Genomic DNA, 14,288 nt, shown 5'->3' with positions numbered 1-14,288 from the left:
AGGTTGCATTTACTTGAACAAAAATATTCCTTCAGTGTCACATGATCTTTCAGGAATCATTCTAATATGCTGATTTGCTGCTTAAGAAACATTTCTATATATATATATATATATATATATATATATATATATATATATATATATATATATATATATATATTTCTCTCAGGATTCTTTGATGAAAGTTCAAAAGAACAGCATTTATTTATTTTCCATTGGAACACAAAATGAGATTTTTTTAATGTTGGGCAAACGATTAATCGCGGTTAATCGCATCCAAAATAATCATTTATAATAATTTATAAATAATTTGTACTAAATGATATATAAATATAAATATTTTATATATAAATATAACAATTTATAAATAAAATATATAATATATGTATGTGTATATATGTATATTTATATATACATAATAAGTATACACAGCACACACATATATTATGTAAACTCAAACTTTTATTTTGGATGCAATTAGTCATTTGTTCAGCTTTACATTTTTTTTTTTTGCTTTTTGATATAACACTAGTTATTAATGATCAAATATATATATATATTACACCCCAAAATTTTGAACAGTAGTGTATATACACAAAATATAAATGTAATTGTAATAGTGTGCCAGGTGCAATTTTAATGACCAAGAAATATAAATCTTGGAATCAATTTAAAGTGTAAAATAAGATGTGTGTGAGTGGGCTTGTAGACACTGATGGTACCGCAGACATTACCGGATCTCGTAACAGGACTGGAGGAGTCTAAAATAGAAGGAGCAGCACTTATTATGTCTTCAGTATAGGTCAGATCTAGAGGCAGTGGTTTGAGTAAATTAGCAGACACGCTGGCAGAACGTTTAAGGTGACGAATAGGATAAGCTCAGAGGGCTGTGCTACCTGGCTCAGAGCTATTACCAGACCCCCTCAGGCTTGATTTATCAACTCCCCTCTCGCAGTGTTTCTGCTCTGATATGACTGTGGAAATGGACTAGTTTAAACACAAAACCTTGATCCCACTGACCTCTTAATATGCTTATAATGATCCCATTTAACAAACAGATGTTAGGGCAGACATGGCAAAGCCTGACCACAATATGTGGCGGTGGCAGTAGACACTTAGTAAGATAGTGAGCGCCTTTGTCCGTCAACACACAGCATAACACATTCCTTGGTTGTCATTGTGAATATTAATATTAAAATAAATGAATCTAGTACAAATTCTGATGTTGCAAGGCTAGTTTAGAACTGTCTTGTTTGAGATTCAATGCGTTGTCTTGAAGAAATTGGGGTATTACAGAACAGTAAACTGAATTTTTATAGACCCCTGAATGAAGACTCTTGACAGCTGTTCGTTAATCACTTTCAGAATATACCATTCAGAAGTTTAGGGTATAAAATATTTTTTAGTCTCTTATACTTACCAAGACTTACCAAGACCCCTCAAATGTGATAGATGAGCATAAAATAAACAGGTAATAAAATATTCACAAGCCAATTAATTATGCATGTGCATCACTACTTTATGGATGCAATGGGGATCTCATTTACATATTGCTCATACTTTATCCATTACAATCAGAGTGGTGCTGGACTCGTTCCAGATGAAGTAGATCAGGTGGGTGAGCGATGTGATTTGTATGGTCAATACTGAATATAATGCTGATCTTTTACAAACTGAGGAATAAGTGTGGAGTTTCAGACATTGCAAGACTCTTTGCTGATTTGTATGATTAAACTAATCAGACTAAGCCCTTTCTTTTTTAATCAAGGAGTCAGTATAGAATGTAAGCCACATATCACACTTACAGGTGTACTTCATCAGGTTGAACGGAAGTAGCGACAAATCTTTTCTTCCGTATCTTGACGTACGTCTGTGATTAATGGATTATCGGAAAAGAAAAGATGTAGTGCGTGTCTTTGTTCTATCCTGTTGTTGATTGGATTTTGAGATGTGAGCACTGCATTTAAAGGCTGAAGGCAGAGGAACAAGAGCTTGACTAGGCAGGGTTTAAACGGTCTAGATCACTGGAAAAGTCCGGCATTCGTCACCAGAGAGAAGTCTGTTGTTTTCGCAGGATTTACGATCCAGTTAATACATTTTGATTAAATACAGAAGTCAAAAACTAAAAAGAAAAAATTAAGCATAGATTAATTGTTCACAATGACATCTATAACATACATTTAGAAAATAAATTTCAATTTTATATTGAATTATTCCTCAGTTCCTACCACACTGATTTCCATGAATTGAATTTACAGCAGGTAACAACTCCCTGCTGCTTGGTTTGCACTTATTTTCAAAATAATGACATACAAAGAGCTTATGTGGTTTTTCTGATTAATTCGGAATTTTGTAAACAATTTCAGAAAATGTTTGTCTTTGTGGAAAAAAAAGGGGTAAAACACACTTGGAAATTTCGCCAGTTTGTCTTTCGTTCCTGTTTTTCTCCAATGCAGAGAGTTAAACACCAGCAGCTCACATGTCTGTAGTCAAACTGCTCTGTCTCAGCTAAGCAGCTTGTCGATGGAGAGGAAGAGAGCGAAGACCGTTTAGGCTTATAAAATGTTTTTTAATTACCAGACACTGCATCCTAGCCCTCTCTCTCCATGCTCTTCCTCACGGCTGTAGGTCCAGTTTGATTTCTGATAATTGTGTTTGCTGATGTAGCATGTTTTTTTCTAACAGCAGGTCCACAGAGGGACGACAAACTGCAGTTACATCTCTCTTGTAATCAGCACTTTACTGCTAGATACACTCCATTTCTGTCTACAATTCCATCTCTGAACAATGAGACTCAGTCGTAGTTATTGTGCTGTGTGACACACAATCAATGTCATGCAGAGCAGCTGATGACTCATTCAGAGTATGAAGGGTTAACCACTCATTAGGTTTGATTGTGTGTTTATGAGCCACTTGTGGATTCAGCTGTTTACACAAACTGTACATTTTAGAGCTATCAAAACTATAACTCCTCAGTTGACAATTGTTATTTGAGTAATATAATCTGATCATTAAACAGAGAGCTCTTAGTAAGATTTCACTAACATCAGGAGGTTAAAACCTGACTGTTTCAATTGTAGTTTGAGAGGAGAATGGTCTTCATTCAATAGTGCACAACCCCATTGCGTATTTAAGCGTTTCGCTTTTGTCCTCTTACAAAGTGAGCAAAGAAAACATTTAAGGTGGCATTCTTCCACTGCTCTTTCAGACTACACATTTGTTCCATTGACAGGGCAGCTTTAGTGCCAATAATAGGTCAGGACATTGATAGGCTGGAAACACTATTGTTTTAAAGTTTGATGTGAGACTTGATCCTATTTGGAAGGCTGTGATCATATCATGGATTTCAGCTTGGGTCGGACTTAGCTTCCATAGCTCTTTATCATTGCACATTGCTCTAAATCCTGCCCGTAAGGTATCAAGACTGCATTAGCTGGACTCTGAGGTCAAAAGAAACAAAACTCTATTTTGCTGAAGGATCAATGTCTGTTGAGGCTTTTGCAATCAGGCTGTGACCGTGATTGAGTGAATGAGTCTTCCCCTAAGATAAGGCTGTAATCAACAGGGCACTAAATGTTCTTTGCTGTACATTCAATTACATGCTAATGAGTTGTGCAAAGTAGAAATCTTTAAATACTAATGCTGTTTAAATTGTGCACTCAAAAAAATTCTGGGTTAAAAACAACCCAACGTGTTTACCCAACGTGCTGGGCAGTTTTATTTAACCCAAGTATTGTTTAAAAATGACCATATGGCTGGCTTAAAATGAACCCAAAATCAGACACATAATTATTAGAGGAAACAATAATAAGGTGAACATTTATTAATAAGCAATTTAATAAATGTTCATTGTTTAATTAATATTCATTAAAATTATTAATACATTTTCATTTATTAAACATATTAATAAATGTTCATTTCCAACCTATTTTGGGTTCATTTTAAGTGAGCAATACAGTAATTTTTAAACAATAGTTGAGTTAAATAAAACTGCCCAGCAGGTTAGGTAAACACTTAACCCAACCGCTGAGTCAAAACAACCCATTCGCTGGGTTTGTCCATTTTCAACTCAACTTGGGATGGTTTTAACCCAGCATTTTTATAAGCAAAAAAAGAGGTAAAGAAGTAAATAGAAGTAAAATATGAAACGGATGGAGTAAGTAGAGGTAAAATATGAAATTATCTACAATGATAAAGACAGCCTGACAAGTGCTTACCAAATAAAAACGTATTTAGACATGAAATATTTATTTGAGATGAAATTTTAAAAATTGTGTTTGCATAAGACAAATAGGCTATAACCTGTCTTCTCTGTCAGTGTTTGTTTTGTGATAATGACCCATGTAATGACCATATTACCCATATTACACTATTTAACAAATACATATGGTTGGTGAATTAAACTTTTTATTTTATATATTTTTTTTACTGATTGCAGTAATAAAAGGTTTGTGCAGGTTAAATGTGTTTGTCAAACAGTTAATAACTCAAAAAAACAAAAAAAGGTTACACTTTATTTTACAGTGCCATAGTTACTTTGTAATTACTCACTCAAATAAGTACTGAGTACTATTAATTAACTACATGCACTTACTATAGAGTTACAGTTAGGGTTCGGGTTTGGTTTAGGGTTAGTTACTTGTTATTATGCATAATTTACTGTTATTACTATAGTAAGTACATGTAGTAACGTGTAAACTATGGCACTGTAAAATAAAGTGTTACCAAAATCAGTTAACTTTTTTTTTTTGTATTAGTTTTGGACCTATAACAATTTTATTTTTTTTACTTGTTTTCAATGACTTTTGGACTTAAAGCCTTCTTTTGTGGATGGATTTATAAACAGAAATAAAGTTGAACAAACATAAACATGGACTCTTAATGATGATGAACAGAAAAGGAAATATTGAATATAAAATTATATCAAAGTATCAACTAACGTGCAATACTGTAAATCTGCTTACACCACCCTAAATCAATGGAAAGATGTGCTGTCCCAATCAACCAAACGTTGTGTCCCAATCACCCAAATGTTACCAAAAAAAGTTTTGCTCAGTTTACAGAAAAGTGTATGTCAAACATCCTTTCATTATAATATACCATTGTTTCCTCCTCAAATGGATAGTTAACATCTTCAGTATTACAGAAATATATCATGTGTTGAGATTGTTTTTCATTTATGAAACCTTGCACAAGGCAGAAATTCAAAAACTGTCCCAATCACCCTTAATTTACCCTAAAAATACATATATATGTAAAATAAAAAATAATTATAAGATAAAGCGAAAATTAACTTTCATACAAAGTGAAATCTAAACAATGTGTTAAACAGACAGAAAAAAAACAAAGTGTGAGAGATAGAATTTGCAGTGAGTTTTTAAAATTTCTCTTTTTTTATTTATGACTAAAATGTATGGGCTCAGAATTATACATCTCAATCAAAAATGAATATACCACTCAATATACATATACAACTCAATTATAAATATATAATTGATCTAAAGTCTTATGTAGCAACTTGTTCGCCACGTTTTGAAATAATAATTAAGAAAAAAAAAATTGGTTTTAGGAATATATAAAACGAATAGATAAAGACAAGTCACGAATACCGTGTAGCAGCCGGCTTCTTTGTCTGTGAGGCTATAAATTATTATGTATATCTATGTGTATATGTTTGAGACTTTTATATGTCTCCAGCTGAAGTTCAGCTTCCGGGTAAATGTCGATGTACTTCCGCTAAACTTCCTCTGCTTTACTTTCATTGTTGACAGTTTGTTAACTACTGACACACTTTTTCAAATCCTAGTTAACAGTCGGGTGAACTGTAGTCCGTACATCTGGAATGACATGTCGCTGGTTTATTAGACAAAGTGACCGCTGCGTCAGTTGTGTCGTGAATGTTTTCTTCACTGTTAGTGAGCTAAGCAGCTAGCCGTCTAGCCTGCTGTACAGCTGATGTCTGTCTGGGAATCTGGACTGAAAGCCAAGATTATGTTTCTCGGTGTGCTTTTGTTATGCTTTTACTTGTTTTGAATAACCTGTGCAGCATGGAATCTGAGGGAATCATCATCCGGATAAAGACACCGGTGGGGGACATGGACTCACTAGTGGATTGTCCATCACATCTCAACTTTAACGATTTGCTGGTGAGTTGCTGATTTACCTGTATTTACAATGTGTTTTCATGTGATATCTCAGTTCATTTTAGAGGTGGAAACCATTCATGGAGTGTGGATTACCTTGATGAGTGGTTTTCAGAATAGTGGTGCTAATTGACAGCTGTCAGTCAAATGTGTGTCTGCTCTGTGATTGTCTCATTTGACAGGCCGCGATCAGGGATGTCATGCCTGAAGCTACAGTCACAGCTTTTGAATGTGAGCATTGTTGTTAAATTTTAATTATTTTACTGTTTGACTTTGGTTTAAAATGATCTTCAGTATAACCAATAAAATAGTACATATGAAACAACCTGAAAATATTACTGAATAACTGTCATTTTCTCTTTTCAATGCCGTTGGCCATTTGGTCAGGCTAAAGTCATGCAAAAAAGTAAACTTATACATTTGCAGAATGCACGATAAAAATGGTTGTTTAAATTGGCAAATGATTAGCTGTGTCAGATGTGATTCAGATGATTCTCTTATATTTCAGATGAGGATGAAGTTGGTGACCGAATCACAGTTCGCAGTGACGAGGAGCTCAAAGCTATGCTGTCATATGTGAGTCTGTCTCATGTATAAATGTAGCTGAGCTCTTTGATTCAGCTGTTAAACAGTGTGATTTCAGTATCATTTCTAAAACATGTTTAATAGCTAGATTGCCATTGAAGAACTACTTTTGAACTTACCACTGCCTATAATTGTAAACATAACTCCACCATCATAAACGTCAATTACCATCGGACAAAAAGGCATAGACCTTAGTCGGGATAGACGCCATATTGAATTTAATGCGGATAAAAATGAGGTTGTGAGGGATATAGACAAACCGACTTTACAATGGCGCAGACTGTATAAAGGTCCTAAATCACGTCATTTTCACAACTCACAACTTTAAAACTGTTTTATGGAGTTTTTGTATACTGAAAGGTTTTTGTTTGTTTTTGGAAACAACTGTATAATCCATTGTAAGCACTGTACTGCTCAATATTTTTGTGCAAATGGTGATACTTTTTTCAGACTTCTTTGATAAAAAGAAAGTTCAATGAACAGCATTTACTTGCATTTATTAAATTTATTAAAGTATTTATTAAATAGAAATATTTTGTAACATTATAAATGTCTTCACTGTTACTTTTGATTTGATCAATTTAATGCATCCTTGATGAATAAAAGTATTCATTTCTCTCTTGTTTATATTACCACACATGAATGGTATTAGGGCTGCACGATTTGGGGAAAATGTCATATTGCGATTACTGAGGTCAATATTGCGATTGCGATATGCGATAGCGATATAATAAACAAATAGTATCGTGAGTCATCTTGCTTGGTTCTCAATGAAAATGCACACACAGATTACTGATAATGCTGAAATGTGTATTTCTCAACTTAAAACATTTTTACAAAATTAAATAACATCTTTGCATTACTGCAAACTTGTTATAATCCCATTTAAGATGTTTGTTTCTTTACTAATCTGTGGTTCAACGGATCACAAAACTCACGGTTCGGATCACATCACATCACGGTTATGACGTCACGGATCAGGGGTGCGTTTCCCAAAGCGAACTATGGTCGCAAGTTCCGTCATTACCAATAGAGTTCAATGGGACTTACGACCATAGTTGGCTAACGATGCTTTCGGGAAACTCACCCCTGATCATTTTTCGGATCAGCACAAAAAAAAAATTAGGGGATGGGGGTAACTTAACTTTGCATGTATTACTTAGCCCACGTAAACTACTCTGATACCACAGCATAAACTACTAGCCTAAGTAATACATTATTAAAGGCAAGTGAACAGACTGTAAAAAGAACAAATACTGTACACCAATTACAAGCATAGATAAATACAACAAAAAAGTTACAAATAAAGTATAAGGTCTAACTGTATTAATTTTCATGCACAGAAATGTAATAATTAAATGTAAAATGACACTGGTCACTGTATAAATTTAATATAGATTAATCTTTGTTAAAGCTGTGTTTTGTTGTTTGATTTGCATGACAGACAACAGCAGTTATTTATAGGTTGCTTCACTTTAAGAGTAAGACATGCACGTACACATCAGATAGATACACATCCGTCCGAATTCTCACCTCGTTCAATTAAGACATAACCGAATGTGTTTACGAGCATACTTGCTGAGAGGGGTATTTTGACTGACATAATGCGTGTATGTGTCCATCCAAGTACATTGAGGACGCAAAAGAGAAATCAATTTGGAGTTTTCGAGCTATAACGCGCCTCTCTCTCTGTGTGTGCGCGCGAGCCTTGTATGCATGTGCGTCTATGCGCACCGATAACAGCACTGCGTGTGATACCGAATTAAATCCTCTTTTGCCTCTTCTAGCGCGCTGGTATGTTTTATATCTATTTAATGTGTAAACTAGCAAGATAAAACACGTTCAAATGATAACCTTTCACTCTATTGCGGTTAAAGTTGCAATTGATCCGCGAATCACATGCGTCCCGACCCGTGGGTCCTGGTCCGTACGGATCACGGATCATCAACGATCTAATCTTATAGCCAAAATATCGCCATATAACAGAGGTAGCGTTTTTTCTTGCCACCAGTTCACTGACCGTTTGCTCCGCATCCATCTTTACCCGTTCTCTGCGCTGCACACCGGAAAAAGTCATGACATGACCATGCGCGCCGCACGTGCCACTGCCTAAACTGAAACTGACTGCTCTTCATTTTATTAGCGGTGTATAAAATGGGCAAACAGCTCTCAGAGAATGGGTTGTCGACGCCACACGTATTTATTTATTTATTTATTTATTAAATTATTATTATTATTATTATTTTATTTCATAAAATCGCACAAGCTTGACATCGCGATTGCGATATGATTAATTGTGCAGCTCTAAATGGTATCATTGTTTAAACAAAATGTTAAGCTGCAAAAACTATTTTCAGATTGATGAAAATAATAATAATTCGCAATACTTTTCATTTTCTTTAAGATTAAGTACAGAGTCTTGTACTTTTTCCTTTTTTCTTAATTTTTTCTTTTTCTCAAATTATTATTTATTTATTTATTTACTTATTTTTTAAATTCAAATCATAGTTTGTGATAGGGCTGTCACAATATCAGATTTTCATTGCATGGTTGCCCCCCCAAAAAGTCAAAATCAGTCGCATTCATATTTTGTGTTTTCTCTCTTTTTTTTTTGCCAAGATTTTTCAACTCATTTTGCCCGATAGCCGATGCCGAAACCGATATATTTTCCTTTTGTTTGCAAAACAACACCAAGTCTCTTCTTTGCAGGGATTGTAAACAAATTATTTTTTTATGTTGGTTAGTTTTGAGCAAAAGCTTAAGACTAAAACATTTAGGACTAAAACATTAGACTAAGAACATTATTAAAGGACTAAAATCTAATTTTCTTGATTTTTTGCGAGTACCATGCTTTACCATGCTTTAGAGAAAAACACTATTTTGTGAAGTAGCTAACATGGCATAATCAGATGCAGCTTTATTTTTAGTAACAGTAATACAGCATTTTCTCTATCATACAATACGTTTTAAAAATAATTTCATGTCATTTATCAACACAAGCCATCCAGCATTTATTAATATGATATTCTAAGATTGATCTATCTTACTGCAGTGTCTAACAGTGTCTCACAGCAGCCACCGAGCGAACACACAGAGTAACGTTATAACATTTTCAACACTCTCAAATGTAACTAATATGATAAACAGAGCTGTGTTACCTCATACTTGTGACCAGAAAAGCGGATGCAGCACCGGCGACTGTGGTATAATAAATGTTCCACTGCTTTGAGGCGTGTGTTGCGCAGTTGTTCCAGCGACCTCGTTCAGCTCCCATAACACTCGGTCCTGCTCTGCTTCATAATATAGTAATGTTAATAATCGCATTTATGAACATGATTTCTTCCCGAGTCCTATCTCGATTATTTTCCATTGGCCGTTGAGGTGAAGAGCACATGTCCCAAGATTCCGCGCTCAAACGTGGCGTCATCAAGCTACACCTTTGTTTGAATAGGCCTCCAGTGACCTCTAGCGGACAGAAAATATTACATAGTGCACCTTTAAATGCTGGATGGCTTGTGTTGATAAATGGCATGCAATTCATTTTAAAACGTATTGTATGATGGAGAAAATGCTGTATTACTGTTACTAAAAATAAAACTGCATCTGATTATGCTATGTTAGCTATTTGACAAAATAGTGTTTTTCTCTGAGGCATGGTAAAGCATGGTACTCGCAAAAAATCAAGGAAATTAGATTTAAACAATAAGACTATACAACAGTAATTCGTTTTCTGTCTATAAATGTAACCAAACAGTTGTTCCCTTGTCTATTAAAACATGTAATATATTAAAGCATCTTTGGTGTTTCCATGGTTTCTACAAAATAAAACCGGAAACCGAGGGTAACGCGGGTATGACGCAATTGACAGGTGACTCCTCACATGTCCCAGAGCCTTGGCTAAAATTGCAATTGGAAACTATTTGTAAGTACTCAAATGAACAAAATGTATAACAATGGCCTAGTGGTTTTTGGATATTTTACTGCAAAATTCTTACATATTGCACCTTTAATAAAATGCCTATGGAGAAAATGAACAAAGAAAAATACTTCCGTAACCAAGGCTGCTGAAAAGTGGGTGGTCACTGTTGCGCTCTATTACAGTCTGTTGTATTAGACTTTTGAATGCTGAAAGTGTTTTGTTGGAAGGGAAAAGCTATTACAAATCTATTATTCCAGATCTATTCACCCTTGGGGAAAGTGTTCTCATTACTTTGCTGATTGGCAAGGATGACAAGTAGCTACATATTTTCTTTTTTTTTTTTCAATTTCTTCATCTATTTCCTTTTTTCTGGCTTCACCTCTTGATGTTTCCATGGCAATGTGTGTCTCTGGCTTGCACCCCCCCCCCCCCATTTTAAATTATACAGGTGTTAACCAAGCAAGATTAGCAAAGGGAAAAGTGTAAAATTAAATTCCTGTTTACTTTCTTAATAGTCATTATTTTTGTGTTGACTCAGGCAGCGGCCTCCCCCCCAGTGACCAGGTTCAAATTGAAAACGTTCAAAATATTTGTGTCTAATAAAAAGCTATTGTAAACTTTTACCTGATTACGTGTTTAAACAGTCTTCCTTTTCAAGTCGGGGAATGTTGTTGCCTTCACTTGTTTCCTCTGTTGTTCTTCTCTCTCATTTTTTTTGTGTGCTGCTTTTGAAACCGCCGTAAAAGTGCTTTCAATACTTACTGCTCACATTGTGGACACCAAGCATAATGATTCGTAATAGTTTTTCCCCCTGTGAAGTACAGTGGAAGTTAAATGAACTATCAACTTTTATTATTTATTATTCAATACTTAAAGTTTCGCCTCATTAGAAGCACAGCCCTCCTGGGTAGAGGAATTTTTCAAAATCCACTTTCAGCTGGTGTTGTCTTTTACCCCCCATCAGCTCTCAATGACTCTCGAGTAGCCATGGGCTTCAATACCACCGCTTCTGCAGGAAATGAAATCACTTAAATTTGATATTTATTTATTTTTAGATGCTTTATCAATGTTGTACCTCTCAAGGCCATTGCAGTCATTAGCCAGATTAGGCCAGAAGGTGACACACTGACAATGATGTCTCGCGGGTGTCCTGCACTGCCTGAGTGTAATTCAACTTTTTTTCCGCCGTCATGATTAATTCTGCAGTCGCGAGTAGCTGGTTTTGAAATGCGCATTCTGACATTGGAGATATTTTCGGGAATGCAAGTGTTCTCATTTGTTATCGCAACAATCTGCATTAATGCTTATAGACAGAGAGATTTTCCTATCCATGGCACATCACAAAAGAATTTTTTGTGGCCATATTACTCTGAAAGTGAATATTAGTGTGCGTTGCAGATTGCCTCCCCGTTGCATTTTGGTTAACAGCACAACTGAGTCCACTTTTTCTGAAAATGAGTTTTTCCTCCCATGATGCCGTTTGCTTCTCTGGGGAGAGCGCAAGCTGCTGAGAAGGGTGGAATTTAATATGCGTGTAACATGTTCTGAGGCTTGTGCCTATGTTTAACTGATCATTGTGGTCATATTTCAAGCGTGTGCCCTTTGCCTTGGTGGCTCTTGAGGTCTCTGTGGGGACCTTTATAAATTTGCTTCAATTAATTCCATGTGAAGGGAATTACTGTTATGTAGACTTAATAGGAATTAAGAGATGACTTCTCGCTTTACAGGTGCGTAAGCTAATTCACCGAGCTCTCTGGTGGAAACAGACCTTCAAACTGTCTTGACTGCACCTTTTTTTTTCCTTTTTTTTTTTCTCCAGCACTCCAACAGCAATCATCAGTCTGAGGTCTCTGAGATGTTCTGGGTCCCTGGTGAACCCCTTCTTACCGTTAGCCTTTCCAGGATGTTAGTTCAAAGTTAAAGACTGACCCATGTCAGATGTAGCCTTGCCAACTCACACACACACACACACACACACAGGCACTGATCTCCCTGGCTGGGCTGGCTAATTACGGAGTGCTTTACTTGGGGTGTGTTAATGATCGGGGTCCAACAGAGCGGAGGTCCGACTCCTCTGTTCCCTCCAGCTCTCAAGCTGCCTTCCTGTGATCAAACTGCCTTTAGTTATTGTCCAACAAAGGGAGGTTTCTTTTAATACACTGTTACAGATTAGTTAGGTAATTGCAGCCCTAATCGATAAAGCAACCGAGTGGAAAATTAAAGGTGTGTGTTTTGGTAGAGCTACATGGTTTCAGTGCCTGCAGGCAGTGCAGAGAGGTGACAGTGATAAATAGGGTATTTAATAACAGCTGCTCTAACACTGCTTCCTCTGCATGTCCTCGCGCGCAGCCCGGCGTATTCATCACGTATTCGCACGTGGCGGAGGGACGGTGCTGTACCGCCGGCCCCTTGGTTAGGCTTGCTTTTGACCTTTGTCTTGTTCTGCCTTTGTTTCTCTTTCCCTCTGTCTCTGTCTTTCTGTTAAACACTGACACTCTCCCCTCCTCTCATGTCCATCTGGATCTGTGGTTTTTAATGGCTTTATTGTGTGCGATGGGCGCTCTGTGTTTGGACACAAAGGTCTCGTGCTGGACTGAGAGGACAGGACGAGCGACCAGATGGTTCTGTTAACCGAAACATCCATTGAATGTTCTTTTGGCAGGAGACACAAATCTGTGCGCGTGTTTGAAAGACAGCAGAGTTCTTTTGAAATGGAATCAGCAAAAGTGCTAGATGACGTATCAACTGCAAGGTCAACTTCAAAACTATATTTAATATTTATACAATCTTATGAATTAATAATATAATGTATAAAAATATTAATAAAATATGTAAACGGAATATAATATGAAGTCTAATACTGTTTGTTAGTCACTCATTTCTGTAGTTTTAAAATTAAAATATTGAATATTATAAAATATAATTAATTTACGACATGTGTAACTACAAGTACAGCACCAAATAAACTTGAAATCTAGAATGCGTTAAGTTAAATTTCTTTATTAATGGCATAGGTTAATTAAAGAAAAAATAATAATAATAATTACACAAAAAGCTTGCCATGACATTAATAATATATTAAAAGGTTTATAAATGCCAGACTCCATTTCAGCCTATTATGCAGTGTAATTAATTAATAGGCAGCCGTTACTGGCAGATTGCTTTTACGTCAGGCTGAAATGAGAAAACTCAGTGATTGGGCTGTGTCTGGCTGCCATTACAACGGATGAATTGATACAGTGGGTGACTGGTGTTTTAAAAAGATTACCTGAGCAGGGTGCCCGAATCATTTAGCGTCTTTTCTTTTCCTCCCAACACTGCAGGTGGCTCTGAGAGAAAGAGAATGTTTTTTTGACATAAGATTGCTTTCATGTACTTTTTCTGAAATACTTTCACTGAGCGTAATATTGATTCTGTGTGTACTACACTGAAAAAAGGAACCAGACTGTTTTTAAGAGTTTTGTTTCACTTTATTCTCCGCAGTACTGCAACACAGTGGTGGAGCAACGCATCAATGGACTGTTACCTGAGCCTTTACAGATATTTCCACGAGGTGTGTATAGTGTGTGTTAGTGTGTTGGCCCAAATTACAGTTTAACACCGCAACAGTAAATGTGCCTGAGGCCCACCTAGAGCCTAGA

General features: G+C 36.0%; 1 protein-coding gene across 14 annotated transcripts in view; it reads left to right on the top strand.

Moving 5' to 3' along the window:
- The window catches only part of map2k5 (mitogen-activated protein kinase kinase 5), a 101,769-nt gene that overhangs the window by 20,213 nt on the left and 67,268 nt on the right, over positions 1–14,288 (top strand). For 4 of the 14 annotated variants that reach the window (XR_007184129.1, XR_007184128.1, XR_007184127.1 and 1 more), the window contains exons 4-7: positions 6,047–6,146; positions 6,326–6,374; positions 6,652–6,719; positions 14,131–14,200. Coding sequence is in view for 6 of the 14 variants with exons in the window: in XM_048184507.1 (XP_048040464.1) it covers positions 6,015–6,146; positions 6,326–6,374; positions 6,652–6,719; positions 14,131–14,200 (319 nt within the window). In the remaining 8 variants the exon portion in view is untranslated. Of the gene's footprint in view, positions 1–5,611; positions 6,147–6,325; positions 6,375–6,651; positions 6,720–14,130; positions 14,201–14,288 lie in introns of those variants that run through there. The other 10 variants (XR_007184125.1, XR_007184124.1, XM_048184505.1 and 7 more) reach the window with 7 other exon arrangements.

Source organism: Megalobrama amblycephala, linkage group LG3, assembly GCF_018812025.1.
Source record: "Megalobrama amblycephala isolate DHTTF-2021 linkage group LG3, ASM1881202v1, whole genome shotgun sequence".
In the NCBI taxonomy this organism is placed as follows: domain Eukaryota; kingdom Metazoa; phylum Chordata; class Actinopteri; order Cypriniformes; family Xenocyprididae; genus Megalobrama; species Megalobrama amblycephala.
This window is presented reverse-complemented; position numbering and strand designations above follow the sequence as displayed.